General features: G+C 34.2%; 1 protein-coding gene across 10 annotated transcripts in view; it reads right to left on the minus strand.

The window, feature by feature from the left end:
- The window catches only part of LOC131034615 (uncharacterized), a 226,015-nt gene that overhangs the window by 142,486 nt on the left and 59,888 nt on the right, over positions 1-23,641 (minus strand). For 8 of the 10 annotated variants that reach the window (XM_057966164.2, XM_057966171.2, XM_057966200.2 and 5 more), the window contains 2 exons: positions 20,008-20,217; positions 11,409-11,588 (listed from right to left, as the gene is read on the minus strand). In XM_057966164.2, the coding sequence (XP_057822147.1) occupies positions 11,409-11,588; positions 20,008-20,217 (390 nt within the window). The remainder of the gene's footprint in view (positions 1-11,408; positions 11,589-20,007; positions 20,218-23,641) is intronic. The other 2 variants (XM_057966209.2, XM_057966218.2) reach the window with 1 other exon arrangement.

The following is a 23,641-nucleotide window of genomic DNA, read 5'->3' on the forward strand; positions in this document are numbered from 1 at the left end:
GTTAATGTGTGTTTCCTTTGATGGGATGATTGATAAATCATAGCACCAGAGAAATTGTTATCAACTATAACAGCAAGGGTGTTGTGTTTTTGGAAAAGTCGTCACTCCATATATCAAAGACTTGGATAATTTTCTTCACTTTCATAGCTTTTGTCGTTGGTACCCACCATCAAACTATAGTCAAAGTATCAAAAAATGATTTTTTTAAAAGGCTTCAAAAATGTTCAAATAAATGCAATTGGTGAGTTTAAAGCCAAACTCGATGACCTTTGCCAAAGCATGGGCATCCATAAAAGCATAAAGGAATGAAGATTTTCATCAAATATTATAGTTGTAGGTAGACATGTATGCAAAATGTGGATCCATAGGCAAGGCACGTTAGCTATTTGATAGAATACCTTGAAAAAATGTCATCTCATGGAATGAAATGATCACAGGAAATCCATGTATGAAATGGTTAGATTCCCCTGCTTACAAATTAGGTTTCTTATGTGTAGTCTTTATAGAAAGACCTTTTTCCCAAATATTTAGTTAAACCCATTGTTCCATGACCGTTGGGGACGGGGAGATGGGGGGACGCGGGGACGGGCTTCGGGGACGAGGGGACAAAGGGAAAAAGTTTCAGGGACGGGTTTAGGGGACGGAGAGACTTGGGCCTGGGGAGGGGAAATGTGTTTCCGTGGATCACTGGTCACTTAAACCTTATTTAAGTATCGGATGGCAATGGGATGATTTCTTATCAATAGGTCAAGAAATCATACATAACTACAACATGGTTTAGCACAAATAACTTTGATTTTATTACAAATGGATTAAAGATTTATTACTGGTGCCTATTCTTAAGCGTGAAGTTCAATTAAACTAAGCCTAGATATCTTGTCTATTTCTTTCAAAATGAAAGAGTTAGACTCTAGATGGTGGCATCAAATGAAAAGAAATGATGTGTGAAATTAGAGGAACACGAGACATACACTATGCAGAGACGAGGTAGGAAGTAATCATGATTTACTCACCTTTTTAAGCCTAGGGTTTGCTTAGGAACAAAACTTGATTGAACTATGATGCAACCAAGAGACTAAATTATAGCTTACCGTACTTTTCAAATTCATCAGAAGCATTGAAACACAATTTAAGAAGAGATGTAAATGCTCTCTTGAATCAATATATACATAAGGAGTTTGGGGTCTACAAATCCATTTGACGTAAAACATTTCATATTGTGGATGTCACTTGCTGACTACTATGTGATTTATTGGCACGAGGTTTGGATAATAAAGACACCATCTTCTAGAACTGATATGCAAACATCCTAGAAGAACCAATAAATGAATATATGGACATGAGAACAGGATGCAGCATGTGAAGTCATTAATGAATCAAAACTTATAATGATGCCCACATTCAAAGTAGTTCATGAGCATGACATGTTTAATTTAGCAAATGCAAAAATAAGTTGGAAAAGAAAATTATGATTAGGCAAGGTCTAGAGACCACTTTGGCCAAGTACGTTTGAAACTAAATTATCTTGCCCTATGAGATTTAATAAGAACTTTGGGTTCCATAGAAAGTCAATTATCTTCTGAATTGACAGTTCCACTAACTAGAAATATTATGGATGTTGAGGTCCATACACCAATCTATATCTTAAACAATGTTTATCCCCAGTCATGATAACATGAATGGAACACAATCTATCATAGTACAATTCTAAAGAGGAAAAGTCATTAAGCTAACACACAAGATACAAGCGGGAGTGAAAATAAATATGTGGTTGATAATGATTTTATTAGAAGGATACATAAGGAGGATGCATGTCTTGTTGGAAGTGTTGTCATTGATGTCAAGAAAGTAAGTAGACAATGTTATAGATAAGCTTGTCATTGATGTCAAGAGTGAAATTATTATTACTGATGTCAAAACCATAGAATGATATACAGAGAGGATATTGATAAAGATATCACAATGATGTAGCAATCAGTATCGAAGTTGATATTAATATTGAAGATGATATTATATGAGAAACTTATAATATCAATAGCTGACTATGAGGATTACATAAGAGAAATAAAGCAACTACTGCAGTCACAATACTACTACAGTAATAGATTGATAGTGGCGTAAACGCAGATCCAGAAATCTTAGTATAATACTGATACACAGTGTTAATACAGAAGAGTAGAGATAGTCTGCTGAAACAGAAAACAGCGACCAAGTAGTATAGTCCATGTGATTTATTAGGTCAATAAAAAACAAAACTACTCTGCTAATAATGAGTGGGACCCAGTAAGCAATTAGTTTGGACAAAACGTGGGACCCAGTAAGCAATAAGAATATGATAATTATTGTGTTTGGTATATTCGATAATGGCCAGGTCAACTAAACAATGTTTTCTTATTAACAAGTCCGATAAGCAAAATAGTACGATTTGTTTGACTAAAGGTTTCCATAAGTAATTAGTGAAGGGCGAGATCAATTACCCAAGAGGTACAGTTTTTGTCTTAAAGAAACGATTAGGCTTAAGATAAAAAATTATGTAAATGATTGCCAACAATAAGATACAGGTTTGTTATGTATTTGCTAATATTAAGATATGAGTTTGTTACGTATCTTAATTGCCACAGGTGGATATAGGATGTGACCCTTCAATAATCAAAGGGTATGTCTTTTAAATAAAAAGCATATATATGTATGAAGTTTCTAATACAGATTTAGGTGTGGTGAATGTGAGTGTAGAGTGATAGAAAATGCTGAAGAAGTAAGTAGAAGTGGGAATATAGTAAGAAGAGAACTATGCTGTGTATATGTACTGTGAAATAAATAATTATTTATGTACACCTGATTGTTAGAGGACTGTAGATGAATATATTATATCAGATCTGAGAAGGAATATATATGAAGAATGTTGTGAAGTGTGTACGAGTTACGTGGTGTGTAGGAGAAAGATTTGTGTAGTGTAAGTGCGCTTGTAAATAGAAAGAGGATTCTAAGAAGTGTATGTGCATGAAGAAAAAGAAATATCATTAAGGTCTCGCAGGTTCACAGCAGATCTAGAAGTAAGAAATAAAGAATGAATTAAATAAGGAGTGTATGAAGATAAAGATAAAGGCTAATATGTGCACAGACATACATAATAATTATACCAGGATATTTATAAGTTTATGCATGCAGATTTATAAGAAGACTGTGCAAAAAGACTGCAGAATTGATAAGAAATGATGGATTCCAGAATTGATGAAGAGTATGAAAAGAAAGTATGACAGTTTTGCAAGGAGATTTGTAATCAGTTTTGTGGCAAATTTATTGTCATCATAATAGCAGTTGGAGAAAGAGATTTTGCAGAAGTAAAATCATCCATCATTCATTGTTATAGCAACATTTTCAAGATGAAAAATCAGATTTATGTGAAGTGGGTTGGTGCTAACGAATTCTGAAGTGGGAGTTGGTGCTTCCAGTGGGTCGCTGCTCACAAATTCAGATTTGGGAGTTGGTGCTTCCAGTGGGTTGGTGCTCACAAAAGTAGGGGTTGGTGCCTCTAGTAGGTTGGTGCCAACATACATTGTAAAATAAGAACAATATAAAAGCATTAATTTGCCGTGGTTTTCTCCCGTAAGGGTTTCCACGTATATATGTTGTGTTGTATTTGTGTTCATAGTAGTTAGATCTCATGTGAATAATGATACACAATAAATATGTTTATGAGATAAGTTATACGCTTGTGATTAAAGTTCAAGAAGTAAAAATTTGTTAATATACTGATTCATCCCCCCTCCTCCCCCTCTCAGTATATTCTTGTGCTCTTCATGTCTTATATGTCAATATCAACTATTCTTTTGGTGTGGAGTAAAACATAATGCTCCATCTGACATATTGAATACATAAGTGCAACCAACCAATAGGCATTCAAGTAAGTATTAATTGTGAAAATGATGTATTGATGGCTAAGCCAAACTCTTTTCCTTAATAGGTCTATGGTGTCCTACTCACTCTTTGTTCATTATATAAACATATATGTACTTATTATTCTCGTAAGAATGAAACATATTCCTATATAATTCTCAATGACAAGCAAGTCTTCATATGGATAAAATCCAAAGTAATAATCCAACTAGTAAGCAGTATTTTAAATATAGTTGTCCTATTTTATCATTTGCATGTCTTTCCAAATTAGTGCTTAATCTCCATAGTTGGTAAGCCTCTTTGGCTATTATTGTAATGTCCCCTAATTTTATAACTTAGGAAATAGGGACAATTAACTTGCAAAGATCAATTGCAAGAGACTTCTTTCCTTCAGATCTCAATTATTACTGTGAATAATGATGTATGATATCACTTTGATGTTTAAATTATGCAATTGATAAGATAGATAACGATAATGTTATTCAAAGAATAATGTATATATTGAATATAGATCACTGCTATATCTGATATAAACTGATACAATTATGCAAAGATGATCTTGATGTTAGCCTTGTCTGATTTGACAATGGATAGTATGCTATAATGTCCTCCAATCACCTATAGCAATGAATTGCTATTTCTGATTTCAATCGTTAAGTATATGCAGTGTAGATAGGATGATAAGATTGCTTGAAGCAATCTGTTGCTGTTTCAGATCTGAATATGAATACTTGCAACAATGATGATGATGTCATTTCTGATATGGTCTATTTGCTTTTGCATCAATGGTAATGATGCTGTTCTAGATATGGTCGATTTTCTCAGGCAACAATGGTGCTGTCTCTGATCAATTCCTTCAATTTATGCAACCGAAAAAAGGCCAATGGCTGATGCTCTTCGTGCAAATCCACTAAAGGACACAAAGAAGTAAAAATAAGTTTCCAAAATCGATGATTGCTAGAATGAGATCAATTGCCTTCTTATATCTTGCAAATCGAAGGGGTTGCATCTCTTCATGTTTGATAAGACCTATTTCCTACCCATCGTCCTTCTTCATAACAAATAGGTCTTGTACACAATTGATACCAATTAGCATAATTGCTGTCATCAGTGATGCTCAACATTAATCTTGTAACAAATGATCAATTGTATTGCTTGTGTAATCGTTGCCACTTATCATGCTATGATTATTAAAAAATTCCTTGCTTATCAATTTGCTATCATTATCAGTGTTCATGACTAATCATCTGATTAGTCATCGTCTCCCTTAAATTGATATTGCTAACATTATAATTAATACAAGTCACTGTCTTCCTTGATTAATATCAATGTCATCAATTTCTCCCAATGTATATGCCTTAGTCAATCTGTTTACTAATCACCAATCTGCACATCATATAGTACTTGATATTTTCAAAGACTGATCGATATATATTAGTCTCTAACCATAATATATATGGCTTCTTCAATCCGATCAAGGCAATCGGACCATTATGTTGTAATTCTTGTTTATTATCTGTTCAATGCTTGATGATCGATTTTACTCTAATCAATATCAATTATTTGTGACTTCCAGTATGATCGATGTTGATCAACTTCAAGTAATCAGTTGATCACCATGTTCTTCTTCATCGGGTGCATATGACTGATCCGTTTGTATCATCTATCTGTTGTGCTATGATCATCTTTAATAGAATCATTAATTGCTGCTCAAGGAAAATCGTCTTATTCATAAGACTTCACGATTTTCCAAATACTTTATTACTCCAAGTCTCCAACTATCTACTAGCTATGTACACTTGCTTCTAACTATTTTCTAACTATTTGTAGGTGCTCAAGGTCTGCTACTCCTTGATCACATAAGTGTTTTATTGCCATTTTTCCTTTAGTGCAAAGATGGGGACATCACACTTATCCACAATTTTGGCATGAAAAGAACGGCCATTTTTTAAAAACCTAGATCTGTTACTCAATTCTAAGAAAGGTTACATTATTGACCCATAACCTAGAGTTCCTTGCATCATTTTAACATATTTAGAATATATTTTTAACATATTTAGAATATATAATGTTGTTTAACCTAGTTAGTTGGAGTAAAATAATATGAAATCAAATAAACTCTTATCATCAAACATGAGGACAATTCAGATTTTTACAAGGGGAGAGACAACATCTCAATATTATAACTATTTCTTAGATTTCAGATTTATACTAATACATTTTCATTACACACAACCTGACAATACTGGTTTCACTTCATGAGAAAAATAATTATTTTGATCCACTTAAATTTTTTAGGTTTCCTAGATGGTTGTCAATATGAATCCTCATAGTTATAGTCAAACAATCACCTACAAATTTACTTGAATAAATCCTCATCCTTGAATTTAAGGGTGGTAATAACTTGCTAATATTGTTGCTTAAAATGCTTAAACGTTTTTGTAATAGGAAAAGGATAAGATGACCTTATTCTAGTGAAAATGTAGTTTGCAATTATAAACTTGTCAATTCCATTGAACAATCTAGTAAATGTCACAATTTGTATTAGTTGTTTCTCATTTTTTGAATGCATATTTATTTGTTATGGGCTAATGGCTAGAGATAGATCATTTAAGGAACTTTTGAAAAAAATCGATTATTGACAATTATGCATTGATTTAATAGCAATTTTGAAGACTCTAAGGGAGTATAAAAATAGCAACCCAATTGAAGAGCATTGAGTTTTAGATCAATATTTGGGATTTGGGTTATTAACCCAAGGACTTTAAATTGTGAAAGAGTAATTCATTTTTAATGCATAGTCATAATTAGTTGGCTCAAAGATCAATCATGTTGCAAAGAAATTTAGATGGAAAAAAGGAAGAGAGCAGTGTAGGAAATTAAGTCAATTTAATTTAAAAAGGAAATATTAGGTCTAACATATCTAAGTAATATACTTTGTGCGCGATAATAGGTGATTCTTCGTACCATTTTTTGGTTGATTTTCTATAGTACTTCGTTATTGGACTTGATCAACCCAATAACCTTGTATATGTGCTTTATTTTATAGGACTATGATTCTTGAAAAGTTTATATTGTTGCCTACTTGTGAATAGAAGACATTATGTTGAAATTATTTGAGACCGAGTTAGCTACTATAAACACCCTATTAATACCAATAAGCTAGTTTACATTGGATCCCTGTTAGATTCAAAAAATTACTCAAGCATTCTTTGAGAAACTACATGAAATGATTATGAACTTTCTTTTTATTCAGTTATACTCAATTTATAGTAAAAGAGGATACTCATGTAATCCGAAATGCATGATTATCATCTTAGAATATATTTTGAGTAAATAATAATGAGTGACTACATAGTATGGGATATGAATGGCATTCACTAAATAAATGTTATGTCATGACATGATAATAATTTTGTAAAGTTACTGATCAAATTACATGTAAATGATTAAAATATATTATTAAAGAAAGTTGTTACATGAGAGAAAGTTGATAAAGTTGAAATATATGAGATTTAATATATAGAATAAAATTAGTTTATTCAATTATAAATTTGTTAGATTTTATAAGAAATATAGTTCTCATCATAATTTTGATTGGTAGAGTGATTTCTATTGAAATTACTTGTGAACTTAAATTAAAACGGGAGATCTATGAATTTAAAGATGAAAAGAATGTGGATGAAGTACAATAAAATAGAAACATAAATGAACTATGAAAATATTCAATGCAGTAGTTTAATTTATTGATTACATGTTTGTTTGAGTTGTGATGCAGACGCATCTCTTGCTATTGAGGACAGCAGCTAAATTACAGGGGAAGAAATGTTATGTTGACTTTTTCCCCAAGGGAAGATAAAGTCATGAAATAACCCTTTAGAATTAAAAGGGAGATAAAAATAAAGGATACCATAATCCTTTGGTTAAAAGAGAGATTGATAAAGAATATTATAAAAAACTCTTATAAAAGTGAAAGAATAATTATTTATTTAAATAACAATTAAAAGGAACCTTTTCAAAATGGTGTGATGATTTGGAAACCACCCCTTAAAAGTTTATATAAAGCATTCAAATGAAACTAGGAAGGGGTGTGGAGATCACTCGAGGAAGAAAAAGGTGTCTTGGTGGGCTATGGGCTTGGAGAAGGGAGCACAAAGTGTGTGTCCGACTCAGGGTACAACATACACTTGGGATTATCCTAGCCAGGGCTGTTGTACATGTTGAGTAACTACTCGAGAGCATGTTGCATGCATGTTGAGTAATTACTTTGGAGTATGTTGTGTTGATGCTTACAAAGCATCTATGTTGATTTTGAATAAGAACTAGTTCCTCCTAGAAGTGTCATAGCTATGAGGACCAAGACCACTAAAATCTTCTTAGAGTGAGAATGCTTGTTGCAAGTGCTCAAGACTCAAATTTTAAGTATTGAAAACTCTTGATGGCAAAAGATATTTGAAGAATATTATATACAAGAATCTGGTGATAATGTGATTGCTTTGTGGTTGTGTCATTCAATTTACCATGTTAGATATCTCCTTTAGAGTTCTTATAAATTATCACATGTATAGTATGCATTGCAATTTATATCTTTTTTGGTAACATTATACATTGCAAATTATCTTAACTCTAATATGAACCATTGTATTAATTCCGCTACAAATACTTTGTTAACTCTAGGAGAAAAGTGACATTACAAGTGGTGTTTGAATTATCAAGGTTTTTGAAGAAAGGTTCAAGCATAGACATGTCAAGAAGTAATCAAGGAGCATAGGAACACTCTAACCAAAACTTGAGAATATTTCAAACATTGTAGTCACATCAATTGATGATGACCCCTCTGGCAAGTCCAAATTTTAAGAAGACGGAAGTTGCCAAAGTTCAAAAAAGACAGATCCGTGGACTCTATAAGGCATTGCAAAACATGTATTATCATATGGATTGCAAATGGGCAAATAGAACAAACCTTTTTTGAGTTGTTTCCTAGTCAAGTGATGGTTATCCCTTAAACAAGTCCAAATGTCGAGAGGTAGAAGTTGCTAAAGTTCATCAAAGATGGATCTGAATACTCTCTAAGGCACTATGAAACATGTATTACTATATGGACTATAAATGGGCAAATATACCAAAGACCTTAAGTTTGAGATCTTTCCCAGTCATATTGCAAAGAGTGGATATAGATTGGTATATGAATCTTCCTATACTAAGAAAGTAACGTGGGAGAGAATAGAGAAGATGTGAGTTTAAACTATTGAGAGATGATAACTTTGAGATCTTTCCCAATCATATTGCAAAGAGTGGATATAGATTAGTATATGAATCTTCCTATACTGAGAAAGTAATGTGGGAGAGAATAAAGAAGGTATGAGTTTAAACTATTTAAGAGATGACACTAGTATAGTCATTGAAATTTATAATACCCAATAGGGAAAGCACAAAAGCGTATAAGCCTACAACAAGGGGATCAAGGTATTACCGAGCAAATTGGAGAAAGAACTATTGTATAGGCTAAAGAAGAGATGGTGCAAGACCTTTATAGAGACATTTTAAGAATGACGAAAGAGTTGAAGTACATGAAAGAAGAAGGTAAAGAACTTTGGTGTACTATTGTAAAATAGGTCACACCTAAACTCATTATCCCAAAATTTTGTTATGTGAAATATGCCGAGTTGTGGGTTATTCTATTAGGGAAACCCTATAATCTAAAAACTAAGAGTGCCCAAGTACTCTTTGCTCAAAATGAACCATCAACACTAAACACTTGGCCAAATGTACAACTCCCCTAATGCCAATGGATACCAAAACCAAAAACACAACAAACGCAAGAATGCAAGTGGAGTTAAAAGACATATAGAATACAATTGCCAAGGCCGACAAATATAAGTCTCGGAAGTGCAATAAGTAAGACCATTTCGCAAGAGATGCCCTACCAATCAAAACACTCCAAATCTTCTTTGTTAATGGTGTGGACAAGGGGATCACGGAGATGCTAATTGTTCAAAACAAACCAACATCAATACGACTAACATACTTGGCAAGGAGAAAGTAATAGCCATAACAAGATCACAAATGAGGAAGGTAGACTACCTCAAACCATCAACAAAAAAGGTTGGCTAAAGCAAGAGTAAAAGTTGGGAATGAAAGGGACAAAGAAAAGGAAATTGTGAAGTCTTGTAATTTGTGACTTGCCTAGATATTCAATTTATGGTGATGATTTTCGAAGGCAATCATCATAAATTCATAATACTTATCTGCTAGCTATCATATCTGCATGATAATGCAATTTTGTACTCTACTTGTATTCAAATCTAATTAAAAACACCTCCAGTAGTTTTACAAACTCATCTGATACATTTTTAACTGAATTTTGCAAAACATTTGTGTTTGTAAATAAGTTTTAAGTCATTTTCTAAGGCAAAATAATTTGATCCATCAAGTCTGAGTCAAGTCCAAATTTGCAAACTATGGTCTAGAGAGTGTCCATGCTTAATTAGCTTCCTTATAGTTTCATTGCAGTTAGGTTTTTTTACTGAACTTGTCGGTGCTCCCCTCTCTTAAATGTGCCAACCTGAACCATATGCACACCCATTAACTAGCCACTAGTCATTAGTGGGCAGTAGAAAATGTTATAATATATCTAGGCTAGCTACCCAATTAGAAACCTTAAGTAGTGTGATCCTATTCTAAGCTCCCTAGGCCCCATTAACTCCTTTGAATCCATCCATGGCTTCTATAAAGGTAAAGACAAAGGTATTTTTTAAGATCGCAGCCTAGTAAGCATGCAAATTAAGATTATAAGAGACCCCTCCCAGGAATAATGAGACTTTTGCATTTTGCTTTATATACAGTTCAAATTTTGCACTCCCTGGATTTCAATCTCATGGCCAGACTCAGGAGTAAACTAAGCCTTGTCAATCAATCTGCACCACAAGTACATTATTCATCTTATACACCTTTTTAAGACATTACTTGCCAGCCTTGAAGAAAACTTTCATACTTCTGTCCACAAATTAGAGCTTTAAGAAGGCAAATTTATGCAAAAGTATTTTGCATATAGTTAAAGGTATATATATTAGTTCACTTCTAAGAGAGACACACCTGGAAATCCCAGTAAAGATGATAATGCTTCATTTAATATGTACAGATGGTGATTGTTTTACGGTAACAGCCATCCTTATATGTTTATCCATTAAAAAATGTGTTAAACTTGAGAATTGCACCTATATCTTGAGCAGAGCTTTGTTCCAAGCATCCATATCCATTTACAACTAAATAATTGATAGAGAAACCTGTTATTCAATGCATAATTTAATGAAATGAGATTCTCTTCACATTATAAATATACTATTTAATATGTTACATATGTGCCTGTATATTTAGAAAGTTCTGCACCTAATCTTTAAAATATTTTAAACAATAACAACAATGCATATGCTGCACCCTAGGAAGAAAACTAACTTCCAGGATAAAGGGTTGATCACGATGGTCAAAATGGATCATTAGTCATGACTTACCTTGTCTTTGAGACTGAAAACACTTTGATCACAAATCCTTGATTTTGATAATAGCCAGTTATCACCATTATCAGTACACGCAGCTGACCATCTGCTGCGAAAATTGATTGCTCTTTCTGTGCCAACATCCTCATCTAAACCAGAAAGTCCTTCACTTGAGATATCTGAATCATAATAGATCTTCATTTTCCAATGAAGAAACCCATAAGATAATAATTTTAGTATTGTACTTCTTATTTATGGAAACATTTAATGGAAGATGGATATTCTGTAAATGAATAAGATAACACGAAAAAGATCAAAATAAAGAGTCACGTTACATCTGAACATACAATATGTGATTTACAGCTTAATTAATGAAAAAGCTTAAACATTTGGAATTATAAACAAAACCCACAATTTATCGAGTGATAAGTGGGTAAACTTTTGCAAAGATCATGTTCACAAAAAAGGAAATCATGGAATGAAATACAAAAGCACCTACTTCATGTAAACCTTTCTTTTATTATTCACTTAACTTCACAAAAGATGTTTGAATTTAAAATAATAAATAAAGATTAAAGCCAGCAAACAGAAAGAGGTACATTAGGAAGTAATAAAAACCTTAAATTATGGGCTCAAATTGCTGGGAAATCAAGTTCACTGCCAACTGCAGCTAGTGAGGTTCAAAATTAGATTCTGAGCTTTATCAGAGTTAAGACTGACTTGAACGCAACTAAGGCATTGGTTTAGTTGCAGATGCAACCCAGGTTAAATCAAACGCTTTGGTGGTGTTAGCCTTCATTTTAAACAGCTCAAAATTTGAACTTTTCTGTCAAAATACTTGAACTAAGAACTTCCTTTCATTTGTGGATCCTAAGCCTCTCAAAGCTAAATCACCAGCTATCTCAATCAAAACCCTCAGGAGCAGTGGTGCAGCTTGCAGAAATTCACAAAAACAATTAATTTTGAAAGTTGGTTAGAGTTGCAACAAAATCCTTTCATGAGAACTTTATCGGTAATATTTTCTGCAATATGGCAAGTTTTCATGCACAAATGTCTTTTGGACCACAAGATTTTAAAGCTTCTATTTTCCGTCAGACTCAACATGGAAAAAATTAAATCGACATTTCTATAAAGATCGAGACAGAGCAGTTTGACCAGGAGGTTTATGGTGTCATTGTCAGCAATGTGGCCAATTCTCATAAGAAAATATCGAGACAGAGCAGTTTGACCAGGAGGTTTATGGTGTCATTGTCAGCAATGTGGCCAACTTTCGTAAGAAAATATCAAAACAGGTAAAAATTAGGACAATTCTACCATTTTGTTATATCTTGTCATGCAATAGAGGATTGATTACGAAAGTAAAAGTGATGGAACTCAAGAAAATGTACTTGGATAATTTATCTTTACTTGACTCCAAGCAATGAAAGCGAAGACAAGAAAAAGTCATTTTTGGTCAAACATCCACAAACACCAACCAAAGAAGTCTCTTTTAAAGCTCATTTGGAAATATCTTTATCAACCACTGATAGACAGACTTAAAGCCTCCCAAACTTCTCTTGGATTACTCTTAGTTTGACTTCAGATAATTGTGCAAGCCTATTGAATGTTGGCAACCACTGACAAGGTTTTAAGAGTTAACTTGGATTTCTGATGAAGAAGCTCCTTCAGAAGTTTATCCCACATTGCCAAGTTATTTGAGTTTGAAAATAATCATATAAACTTCTAGAGAAGCCAACGGAGATTTAAAAAGATGTTGATTTTCGGTTAAGCGTCGGTGATTTTGTCGAAGTCAAGAACCTACTCTTCCACGCCAAACTTTACTTGCCAACTATGGTCTCTTAATTGATTTAAGAATGCGTAAGTGATAAAGATTGTTTCTGGTCATCAGCTTGCATATATTCTACCACATATACTTGTTGGTCCAGCTACCATCGACTCACATATTAAAGTTGCCAACCTACCCACGATAGCTGACTCTAAGTTGGTATAAAAGTGTAAAGCACGAGAAGGGAAAGAGATGGGCCATCTCTTGGCCTTTGGGTCTGTCTTAGCAAGTTTTCAGTCGATGCCAAAAACAAGTTGACAACTTCATCTGGTTTGTTAAAGTTGAGCTGGTGATTTCTACATTATCATCACGTGGAAACAAATTAAAAAAAAAAGTGATTGCATTTCAAATGCCCATTCAACAAAAGGATTGTAAGTTAGCATTTTTAGAAGAGCCTATTGGCATGTTCACATTGGTCGGCAACTTAATAAAGATTGATAACTTGTTGATGGCTGGCTAGGTAGTTGCTATAACTACCCAAAAGATGTGGACAACAAAATGTAGTCTTCATCAAGGATTTAAGAAGTTTTGAGACCTTGGAATTTCGCCAACAAGTTTGTGGATAAGACATATACTATTGATGCCTCAAAAGAGGTAGTTATTATAACTACCTTAGGTACGAACTAGATCTCGTGATTGTTAAAATGAATTTGTTGAAAAGGCTTTACAAACATTCAAACAAATGCGAACGGTGGAAATGCAGTTGATTTCATTGCAAAGATTAAAATTCTCAAGCATTCAAGCTTTGCAGACTTTCAAGTGAGTGCAACTCACAGATGTAAGACAAACTCCATGACCTCCACCAACTTCCTCCTTGCCTGCACAAATTGAGAATTTGGGAAAGGGGAAGTATGCAAAGTGTTTAGAAGAATGCTTAAAAGAAATTCTATATTGTGGATTTTGTTGATGTGTTTGTATGCACTTCATACACAGAATAAAATTCCAAGGTATCTTATCCTCTCTTGAACAAAATCTCCTCGAATGCTTAACTAAGTAAGTGATCGCTTGAGGTGACTCCAAGGTTCCAAATGTCAAGTCTTGACATGTGGATAAGCTCAATGGTTCGATGTGATATTGCCAAAATCACAAGGACTTACGTTTGTACTTGAACTCTTGCTTGAATGCGGCTAGGACTTGGATCATCTGATATTGCAATCTTGTGATGCTTTTCTCCTAACTTGAACTCAAATGAAAAAAAGGATAAAAAGGAGGAAGGGTTTAGAGAGACTAATCTATTTCTAGAATGTAAGAGACTATGAATGATTTAATGAAACTCAACCATGCTTTGTTTCGCCATGCAATGAACAACTAGGCAAAGCTGGTGCAATTTTCTAAGGAGGGCTAATGATGTTCAAATTACTACCAACATAGACACCATCAATGGAATGCATATCAATGAGTGAATAGTAATCAAAGGTAAGCTTATGTAAAGAGTTTAGTTGACCACGCAAAATATTTGACAATCAGCAAAATAATAGTACAAACATGCAAATTTCACCATTAATCATCTACAATAATTTCCATCCATCTAATCAACATCAAAACAAATGAGAAGTACAAACCATGCAAATTGTTGAATTAACAAATGAAATTCACCAAATCTTCAATGAAAATAATATGCCTCTTGCAACAAAGGTTTGGCAACAATCTCCTTTTCTCCTACTCTACTCTAGCTATCTACTATCAACTATTGTCTATTAAACTTACAAATGAGGAGAGCATGTCCTTTTATAGAGCTCCCTTCACAAATGAATGGCCAAGATTGAAAGATAGAAACCCTCATTAGGGTTTGTTACACCATTACATAACATTTAATGCTTCACCAATGATAAACTTTAATTTTTAGGACACATCTTTTGAATGTTGACCAATGAATGATGAGGTTAGGTACATCGAACTTTGTGCCTCCACATGTGGTAGTTATCATCCTCATTGGATGAGTCAAGTACATTGAATTTGGACTCCTTGACTTAGAATGATGTGATTGGGTTGATGAAGGTGAGTTGTCTCCACCTCAACTTGCTAATTTGGTAGATCATCACAAAGAAGAATTTATGATTTGGGCAATATCTCTTGATATTCAACATTTCCAAGCCCGTAATGAATGAGATGATGGTGAGAGATATTCCCAAATAGCTTCATCTTATCTAACTTGTGAAAAATAATTGAATGATCTTGAATGAATTAATAACGAATATACAAGCGTATATAAAGGAATTACAAGACGGTGTTCTCAAAAGAACGAACCATTAATCTAAAGCTTCAAGATAAGCTAAAACACTTAAAGCGCTAAATAAAGCTAAAAGCTAAAATCTAAAAAGCAAACTATGCATTCTTATAAAAGAAGAAATAGTTTCACTTAACGAACTAAAAAGCAAAAAGCTAAATGACCATTAATAAAAGAACTAAATATAAGTGACTAAATAATAATTAAATATTCTAATACCCTCCCTTGATGGTCATTCTATCTACTAACTACCCTACAGGAGACACTAGAGGTATTTTGATCACAAATGGAAAGAACACTCTACTACGGCGGAGACCCTCCTAGGATCTGCAAAGTGTTTATGACCAAGATTACCAAAACTCATCCAACCTGATGTTGGGTAACCAACTCCAAAACTGAAGTTACAAATCATCATTTTTTGTGGAAAAAAGTGGTAAAAACCCTAAATAGGAACTAAAACCCTGAAACAATTTTTGAGGAAAAAATCAAACAAAACCTGAAATGTCTCATGGCAAAACCCCAAACATCACGCAGTAAAACACCAAACATCACGCGGCAAAACACCAGATATCATGCAACAAAACATCAGACATCGCGTGGCAAAACACTAGACATCACACGGTAAAACATCAGACATCACTCCCTGTTTTTTGAGGAAAAAGGAAGCAAAACCCTCCAATGATTTTTTGTGGAGAAAAATCAAGAAACCCACCCATGATTTTTTGTGGAGAAAAATCAGAAAACCCAGATAACAAAATCCCACGCAAACTGTGTGAATTACAAATGATAATTTTTAAGGAAAAATTATAAACCCTGCGAACCATTTTTGAGGAAAAAATCATGAAAACACTGGGACCTGTAGGACGAGAGGCCTTGCCCAAACCAATCTGATCAAGGCAACGATATTCAAATATCATCAACATGCGTTGTTTCCAGGTGTTGTAGTTGTGGCTGTTGAACTTTTGACTGTGTTCCAACATGATGTTGGTCAAAGATGCCATCACAAAAACTGAGGTTGATCAAATCAACTTGGTGAAGGCACAGAAAACGAGACAGAAGAAACTGATTAAAAATTACAGCAAAAACAACTGCACAAAAAATTGAATGCTGAGAAACCCTAGAACAAAATTCGAGGCACAAATCCCAATGCACGAACTGCAAGGTTTGCTATAAACCCAAAAATTTAAAATTTCTTGCAAATTTTAAACCTATAATTTTTCTAAAAGAATCAAAAAAATAATAATCTGCAAAAAAAATTGTAATGCCACAAATCCCTAAACTCAGAATTCTAGAAAACCCAGAAAAGAGAATTTCCTATAGAAAAAAATATCTTAATTTAAAAAAAAAAGCAGAGAAAGAAAAGGAAATAATATGATTTTTTTTTAAAAACCCTTGATGCCCGAGTTTGTGGAAGAGTCCTAAAAAGATTCAGACATCGATAGAAACCCTAGCCGCCATGCAAAGAAGACCTAGAAATCGCAAGCCGCCAAACAAAAATCACAGGTCGCAACAATGAAAATCATGCTGAAATAGGTCGGAAAAGGCAGACGCGAAAATCGCGTGAGAAAGCAAAGCGCGAGAATCAAAAAACGAATTGTCGTCACGAAAAATCGTAAGACGGAAATAGATGCAAACCCCGACGTGATTTGCAAGAACTCAACCACGATTTTGTAAAAAAATCGATCAAAAAAGATACGTGAAATTTCCAGGCAAAGAAAAACCCTAGCCATCGCTTTTGAGACCCGAAAAAAATCGCGTCAGAAACCAAACTTGCAAACAAACTTGGACCATGAAAATATGCCCACAAACGATAAAAATCGCCCAGAAAAACCCTGTTGTGCGCTAAAACAAGGCTTCAATTTCCAAAAAAATCAATTTTGAAAGCCACGAACAAAAAACACGATGCCCAAAAAAATAAACTTCAATGCCCAAAATGGCTTCGACCTTGCCCACGAAATTTTCAGAAAAAACCTATTCAATTTTTTTGGGAAAAAAAGCTTTCAAAAAACCCTTCGAAAATTTTTGTAATTTTTTTTCATAAAAAAAATATTAAAATTCTAGAAAAATATCCAGGTAGGAGGCTCGAATTTTTATTTAAAAATTCACCAAACTCTAAAAAATCCCATCGACCCACTCTGATACCATGAAAAATAATTGAATGATCTTGAATGAATTAATCACAAATATACAAGTGTATATAAAGGAATTACAAGATGGTGTTCTAAAAAGAACGAACTGCTAATCTAAAGCTTCAACATGAAGCTAAAACACTTAAAGCGCTAAATAAAGCTAAAAGCTAAAATCTAAAAAGAAAACTATGTGTTCTTATAAAAGAAGCAATAGTTTCACTTAACGAACTAAAAAGTAAAAAGCTAAATGACCATTAATAAAAGAACTAAATTTTAAGTGATTAAAATATAATTAAATATTCTAATAACTTTTTCACTTTCATCTATCCTTCATCATGATGTGTCTCGACTTTCAATGTTGGAATCCTTCATCATGACTGCTCTTGACCTTGATCCTTATATTGATGTAGGGATGTCTCCATGGTGAACTAGCCTTGAATCTTGGATTACCAAAGGAAGTTCAAGATAATTGCAAAATTTCGTCTTCTTCATTTCTCTATCTGGATGTAGTAAGTCCTCCATTCCATCATTGTGAAATTCTCTCCCTGCTGTCTGTGAAGATAGATGATATTTTATCTTGTACATCTCGTCCTTCATCTTGCATCTTATCTCACTTGTCTTTGACTTGAACTTCTCCATTTTGTTCATAAAGCTATCCCCATGTAGTGGTTGAATCCTTGAAGTGATGCCTTGATGTAAAGAAATGTTGCTTCAAGCCTCCCAAGCCTTGACTTGTAAATTTTGCCCATGTTATTGATAAGTTCACCTCCTCGCACCATGCATCCAGCTGCTGGCTCTTGACCTGAAAACAAAGGAATTCTTGGATCAACTACATAAGATATATCTTGATTTCAAAAGACATGTTATCTAACATAGACTCTAGATGTTCTGATTTCTGATTTTCAGGTGCGAATCAGGTCTGTTATCTACTTCATAGGTCTTATTTAACTTTGATCTGCCCTTGGTCATAGATTTTTTCAAGTGAGGGATAAAATCTTCCTTGATCCTGGATTTTCGCAATTGAAGGAAAAATGCACCCACTGCCGGGGATTTGAGCAGCTCAAGGAAAAATCACCACACTGCCGGGGATTTGAGCAACTCAAGGAAAAATCACTTCAAATTCCTTGAGCAGAATGTGTACATGGCAGATTTGTTGAAAAGACTTCAGAAACTTTCAAATGAAAGCAATTGGCAAGCATAAAGCCAAATTCTACAACCTTTGCCCGCATCCCTTGTCTGCAGCAATCATAACAAAAATGTCCTCTCATGATATACAATAATTGCTTGAGATGCACAAAATGGCACGCAATTCTTGACAAAATGCATCAAAGAGATGTCCTCGCATGGTATTTCATGATTACAGGGTTGCACAAAAATGATTTGTTAAAAGGTTTTTGGCAAAGGTTTTAGTTTGGAATGTTCATGGCAGATTCATATGCAAAAATGGAAAGCATAAACAAGGCACCTGAACTGTTTAACATTATATCTCAAAAGAGAGACCATCTCATGGACTGCAAAGATTTCAAGATAGACATGAAAAGTATTTGTTGAAAAGGGCTTTAGCAACTTTCAAGCAAATGCAATTGGCAGGTGTAGAAGCTGTGCTGCCTGCACAAAATGGAAGGAGCAGAATATGGGCCTCCATCAAAGCATGTAAACCGTTGACAAAAATGTCTCAAAGAAATATGGTTTGATGGATGCCATGATTGCAGCATATACACAAAATGATTGTTGAAAAGGTTTTAGAAACTTTTGCATAGAAATGGAAGCTTTTGGGCAACACATGGGCATATATGCAACAATGTGGATGCACAAACATGGCATATTACTCATACCAAATGGTGTTCAAAGCTCTCAAACAGGCAATGGGAGCCTTGAAACAGCGTTTGAACAGCCATCAAAGCATGACAGAGAGGAAATTTTTGTCAGATATTATAGTTGGAAATGCTATCGTAGACATGCATGCAACTATGGCTGAACTCATTAAGCCTCTATTCATGAAGGGTCCTATTAAAAACCATGGCTGGACAGCAACATCAATCTCATAGGTATTTACACACAGTATCAAATTAGTTATTAATCAGCCAAATTAAATTGTTTCATTGCAATCCCAGCAGGTGTGGCTGAGTGGTAAAGCAGAGCAATTACCACAACTAAAACACAGGTTCAAATCCAAACAATGGAACAAGCTCCACCTGATAACTCGATCATGATAAAGCATGTGTGCTACACCAGTAACACATCTCAGGATTAGGGCTCCTGTTTGCATCCCCAATTGATTTGGATCCAGTGATGTCCCAGATTTACCAATAAAAAATATTTGTTCCACTGCACTCATTATTACTCCTCCATTCAATATAAAATTTCTAGCAACATCTTGTAAAATGTTACTTCACAAGCAAGGGGAATGTCACATAGCATACAAGAAAGTACCTTCAAAATCTTGCGAACATGCTGAATTTCATCAAGTAATTCATATGTTCTGCTAGTGATTAGATTCCCTCGCACATCTAAATAAATCAAACTCTGGATTCCTCCTCCTCTTAAAAGCTTTGACAAAAACAAAACGCCATCATCTGTAATCAAATTGTCTGACAGATCTATTGATGTTACTGTTTCACTATGTTCCATAGCTGAGAACAACTGCAAAAATACATACATTTAAAAGTTAAAAACATATTTCGAACTTTCCATGCCAAGCAAAAACTTAGAATAAGGAAGTTCAGTTCCTTTCTGCACAACACAGCCCTGCTGAAAGTGACCATAGACCATATAACTATTACTCCAACAGCCTAAATTGCATAGTATCTACTATCATAATGGGAGATGGTGGCATTCAAACTTTCAAATATAAGATATTACACAAAGAGATCACTAGAATGATTTAGATACATAGGAAGCATAATGCTTGTTAGGAATAAGCTAAACACAAGAATATGTTCATTCATTTCATACGTAGCAGCCTGCCTCAGGTCATTGATACCATAAGATGTTATGAGGAAAGTTGCAACTGTAAAGAACATATATGCAAGAAGCCCATTGTTCAATAAAAATTCTGAATGTATGTGCATGTCAAATTTACATGGCAAGAAACAACCGTCCAATAACAAGTCTGAATACATGCATGTGTAAACTTCAGATGGCAATATACAAAATATGGAATTGCATTTTTTTTTGCACCTTGCATATGTCTCACAATGTTGAAGATAACAAATATTGCTGGTCCAACATGGATCAGCTAGCTGCTAAACTATCACATTCAAACTAAATGTGTTACGTGTCCAAATTCAAAAAGTTGAACAATGCAAATCTCTAAGAGACATAAAACTAAGAAAATAAATCTCTACTAACCATGCAATAAATTTTTATATACAGCCAATGTAGAATACAAAATGACTAGATGACAAGGCAAGAGGAAACATTCATCTTCTGATGTTTTGCAAAGAGTTTGGCACAACCTTGACTTGGCATTGATGCTGAATTGGTACCGGGTAGGAAGATCTTGCAGAAATATTGTTGGCTATACAGTCCCTGATGATGTTGGGCATGAAAGGAATTCAACATTATAAATGTTTATGAACCATTGTTGTAGGATATCACTTCATTTAGAAATATGTAAAATAACAAGTACCCATTATTCTACATGACTTTTGTATCCGTTTACTTGGTTTACCACAAGTGGTATCAGAGATTGATGTTGATTAATCTAGTGGCCCTTTAATATCTTGATAAAAAGTTTGAGAAATCGACACCTATCTTCAGTGATTTGAATTTTTTCTGCAAGATAAACCAGCAACCTAGTAGTAGAGCTGCACGACAGCTGGAATCTGTGTTGCATTTTTTAATTGAAAGCAAGAAATCACCATGCTCCCATGATCTATTTTGCAAACATAGAATAAGCATAATCTTCACTAAATTGAATCATGGCATGCAAACAATTGTTTTGCACCAGGTTGCAAATTATTACTACAGACATATCTAGAAAAAGAAGTGCAAGTATTTGCAATTTGTGACAAAAGGGTATTCCACTATCAAATTCTCAGCAAACAAAAAAATCGAAGCAAAGCTTCTTCACAGACACAATACAAAAATTACAATCACTATCAAGCAGAACAATTAAAGGGATGATTAAAATAGCTTCTTAGCTTGGGATATCTTGGGATATCTTCAGTATACTCAGACTTGCGAACACTTTCCTATGCCAAATCAAAAGAATCATTTTCTTCCTTAAACACGAAATTGCTGAAGATGTGATTCCATGCAAATGAAGCCTTTTCGATAAATTTAGATGCAACTGCAGTGTAGACCATTCCTATAAGAAAAATAGGGAACAAATAACCGCATTTTTAGCATCGTGGCTGATGCAGGAGCATCCATGGTGTAAGGGCAATCCTGCATCACCAAAAATATTATAATTTAACTTTTATGTGAATGTTTAGGAATAAATGTTTTGTAGAATAAATTATGTAATGAGGGCCTAATATTTAATAAATAGGTCATAGTCTAAAGTTTCAAATTGCAAGGGAAATGGACACATGTCGGAAGCATCTTCAAGGCATATCTTGGGAATCCTCTATTTTGGCGTCCAATATGGGAGTGGAAAGAAACTTTCTTTCCATAATCACTCATGATGAGACTTACCATTTAATACATTTCAAATTTGGGCACCAACGCATACTTGGCAAAACATGCCTATTTTGGGTCCGAGAAAATCCTGAAAATTGCTATTTTTACTGGTTAAGGAGGAGGTGGCCATTTGCAATTGAGGAAGAGCAATTTAGGCAAATTTCTAAATTCATTTGTAGCCTCATTATCTTGGTGTGAGAATTTTGGAGTTGGAACCACCCATGGTTTTGGAAACTTTAATGGTTAACCTTTCTTTCTAAAGTTTTTGAAGAGGAGGTGGTAGTTTTGCAAAGGGATATTAGGAGCATGTTTATGTTCAGAAATTAGATTTGAAGACTTGAAGAATTCCATGGTAGTTCTTGCTTGCAGGTTGTTGATTTTTGTATGAAGCCAATAAGGCTGAAATCTGCCGTAACTTCCAAAACAGCTTTGTAATTCCATTTTTAGGAAAAACAATTGAAAGAAAGAATCATGTCTTGCATGTTTCATGTAATTTCGTTGTTGTTTTTGTGAGTTGCTTTGTGTTAGGAAACTAACACTGCATCAAATGGCATTAGAGCGGGAGTTCCTGAGCGTACAGGCAAAGGCGCCGATGTGAAGCAGTTTGCACCAAGACCTGAGGGTTGGATTGTGTGAGAGATTTGTGGCATGAGCATATGCAACTTGCAAGAAGAAATTTTCAAAGGGATTGAGGAGCTGAGGTTCCCATGGTTGTAAACAGATCGTTGAAGGAGGCAGTTTACAATAATATTTGTGAATATTCTAAAAGGGTTTTGTAAACAGATCGTTGAACATGAAACAATTTAAATGTGTACAACCTGAGGGTTTTAAAAGTTTGTGTTTTTGAGGCTTTGTGAAACCTTGAGTATGGAAAAGGGAAAGAGAAAAAGGACATTTATTATTGGATGGATCCTGACAAGTCCTAGACTTGAGGAAATCAGAACAAGACTTTGGAAAATCAAAAAGAGAGAGCAAGAAGAAATAAGAGTTGGAATGTTAGAGTTGAAGCAACATGTGAAAGAAATGTAAGGAAAGATTAAACGGAGAAAAGAAAAGAAGAATAAAGGTGAGGGTGAAACAAATCATTTTTCTAATAATGTTTTGACTGCGGGAAGAAGAGAATGAGTTTGGAGTAGAGACATGACTGTTGGAAGGTATGGAAAATGAAAGCAAAGAGATTGCAAATGAGGCAAGTCATTGTGAAGGCTTGGAAATATTGATAGCAGAGGAAGAAAAGAAAGAAGTTGCAGCTATGGGTGGTGTTGCAGCAGAGATAGAGAAATATGAAGATGTAAAAGAAGTTGTGAAATGTCCTTTACACGGCATAAGGATGATGGAGAGCATGGAGCAGCAGAGTATAGAGATGTCGGAGATGGTAAAGGAAGAAAATATTGTAGATGTTGTAGCAGAGAATGCCAGAGAGGTGTACATTGAGATGGTG

The sequence above is a fragment of the Cryptomeria japonica genome, chromosome 5 (assembly GCF_030272615.1).
Source record: "Cryptomeria japonica chromosome 5, Sugi_1.0, whole genome shotgun sequence".
Lineage (NCBI taxonomy): Eukaryota > Viridiplantae > Streptophyta > Pinopsida > Cupressales > Cupressaceae > Cryptomeria > Cryptomeria japonica.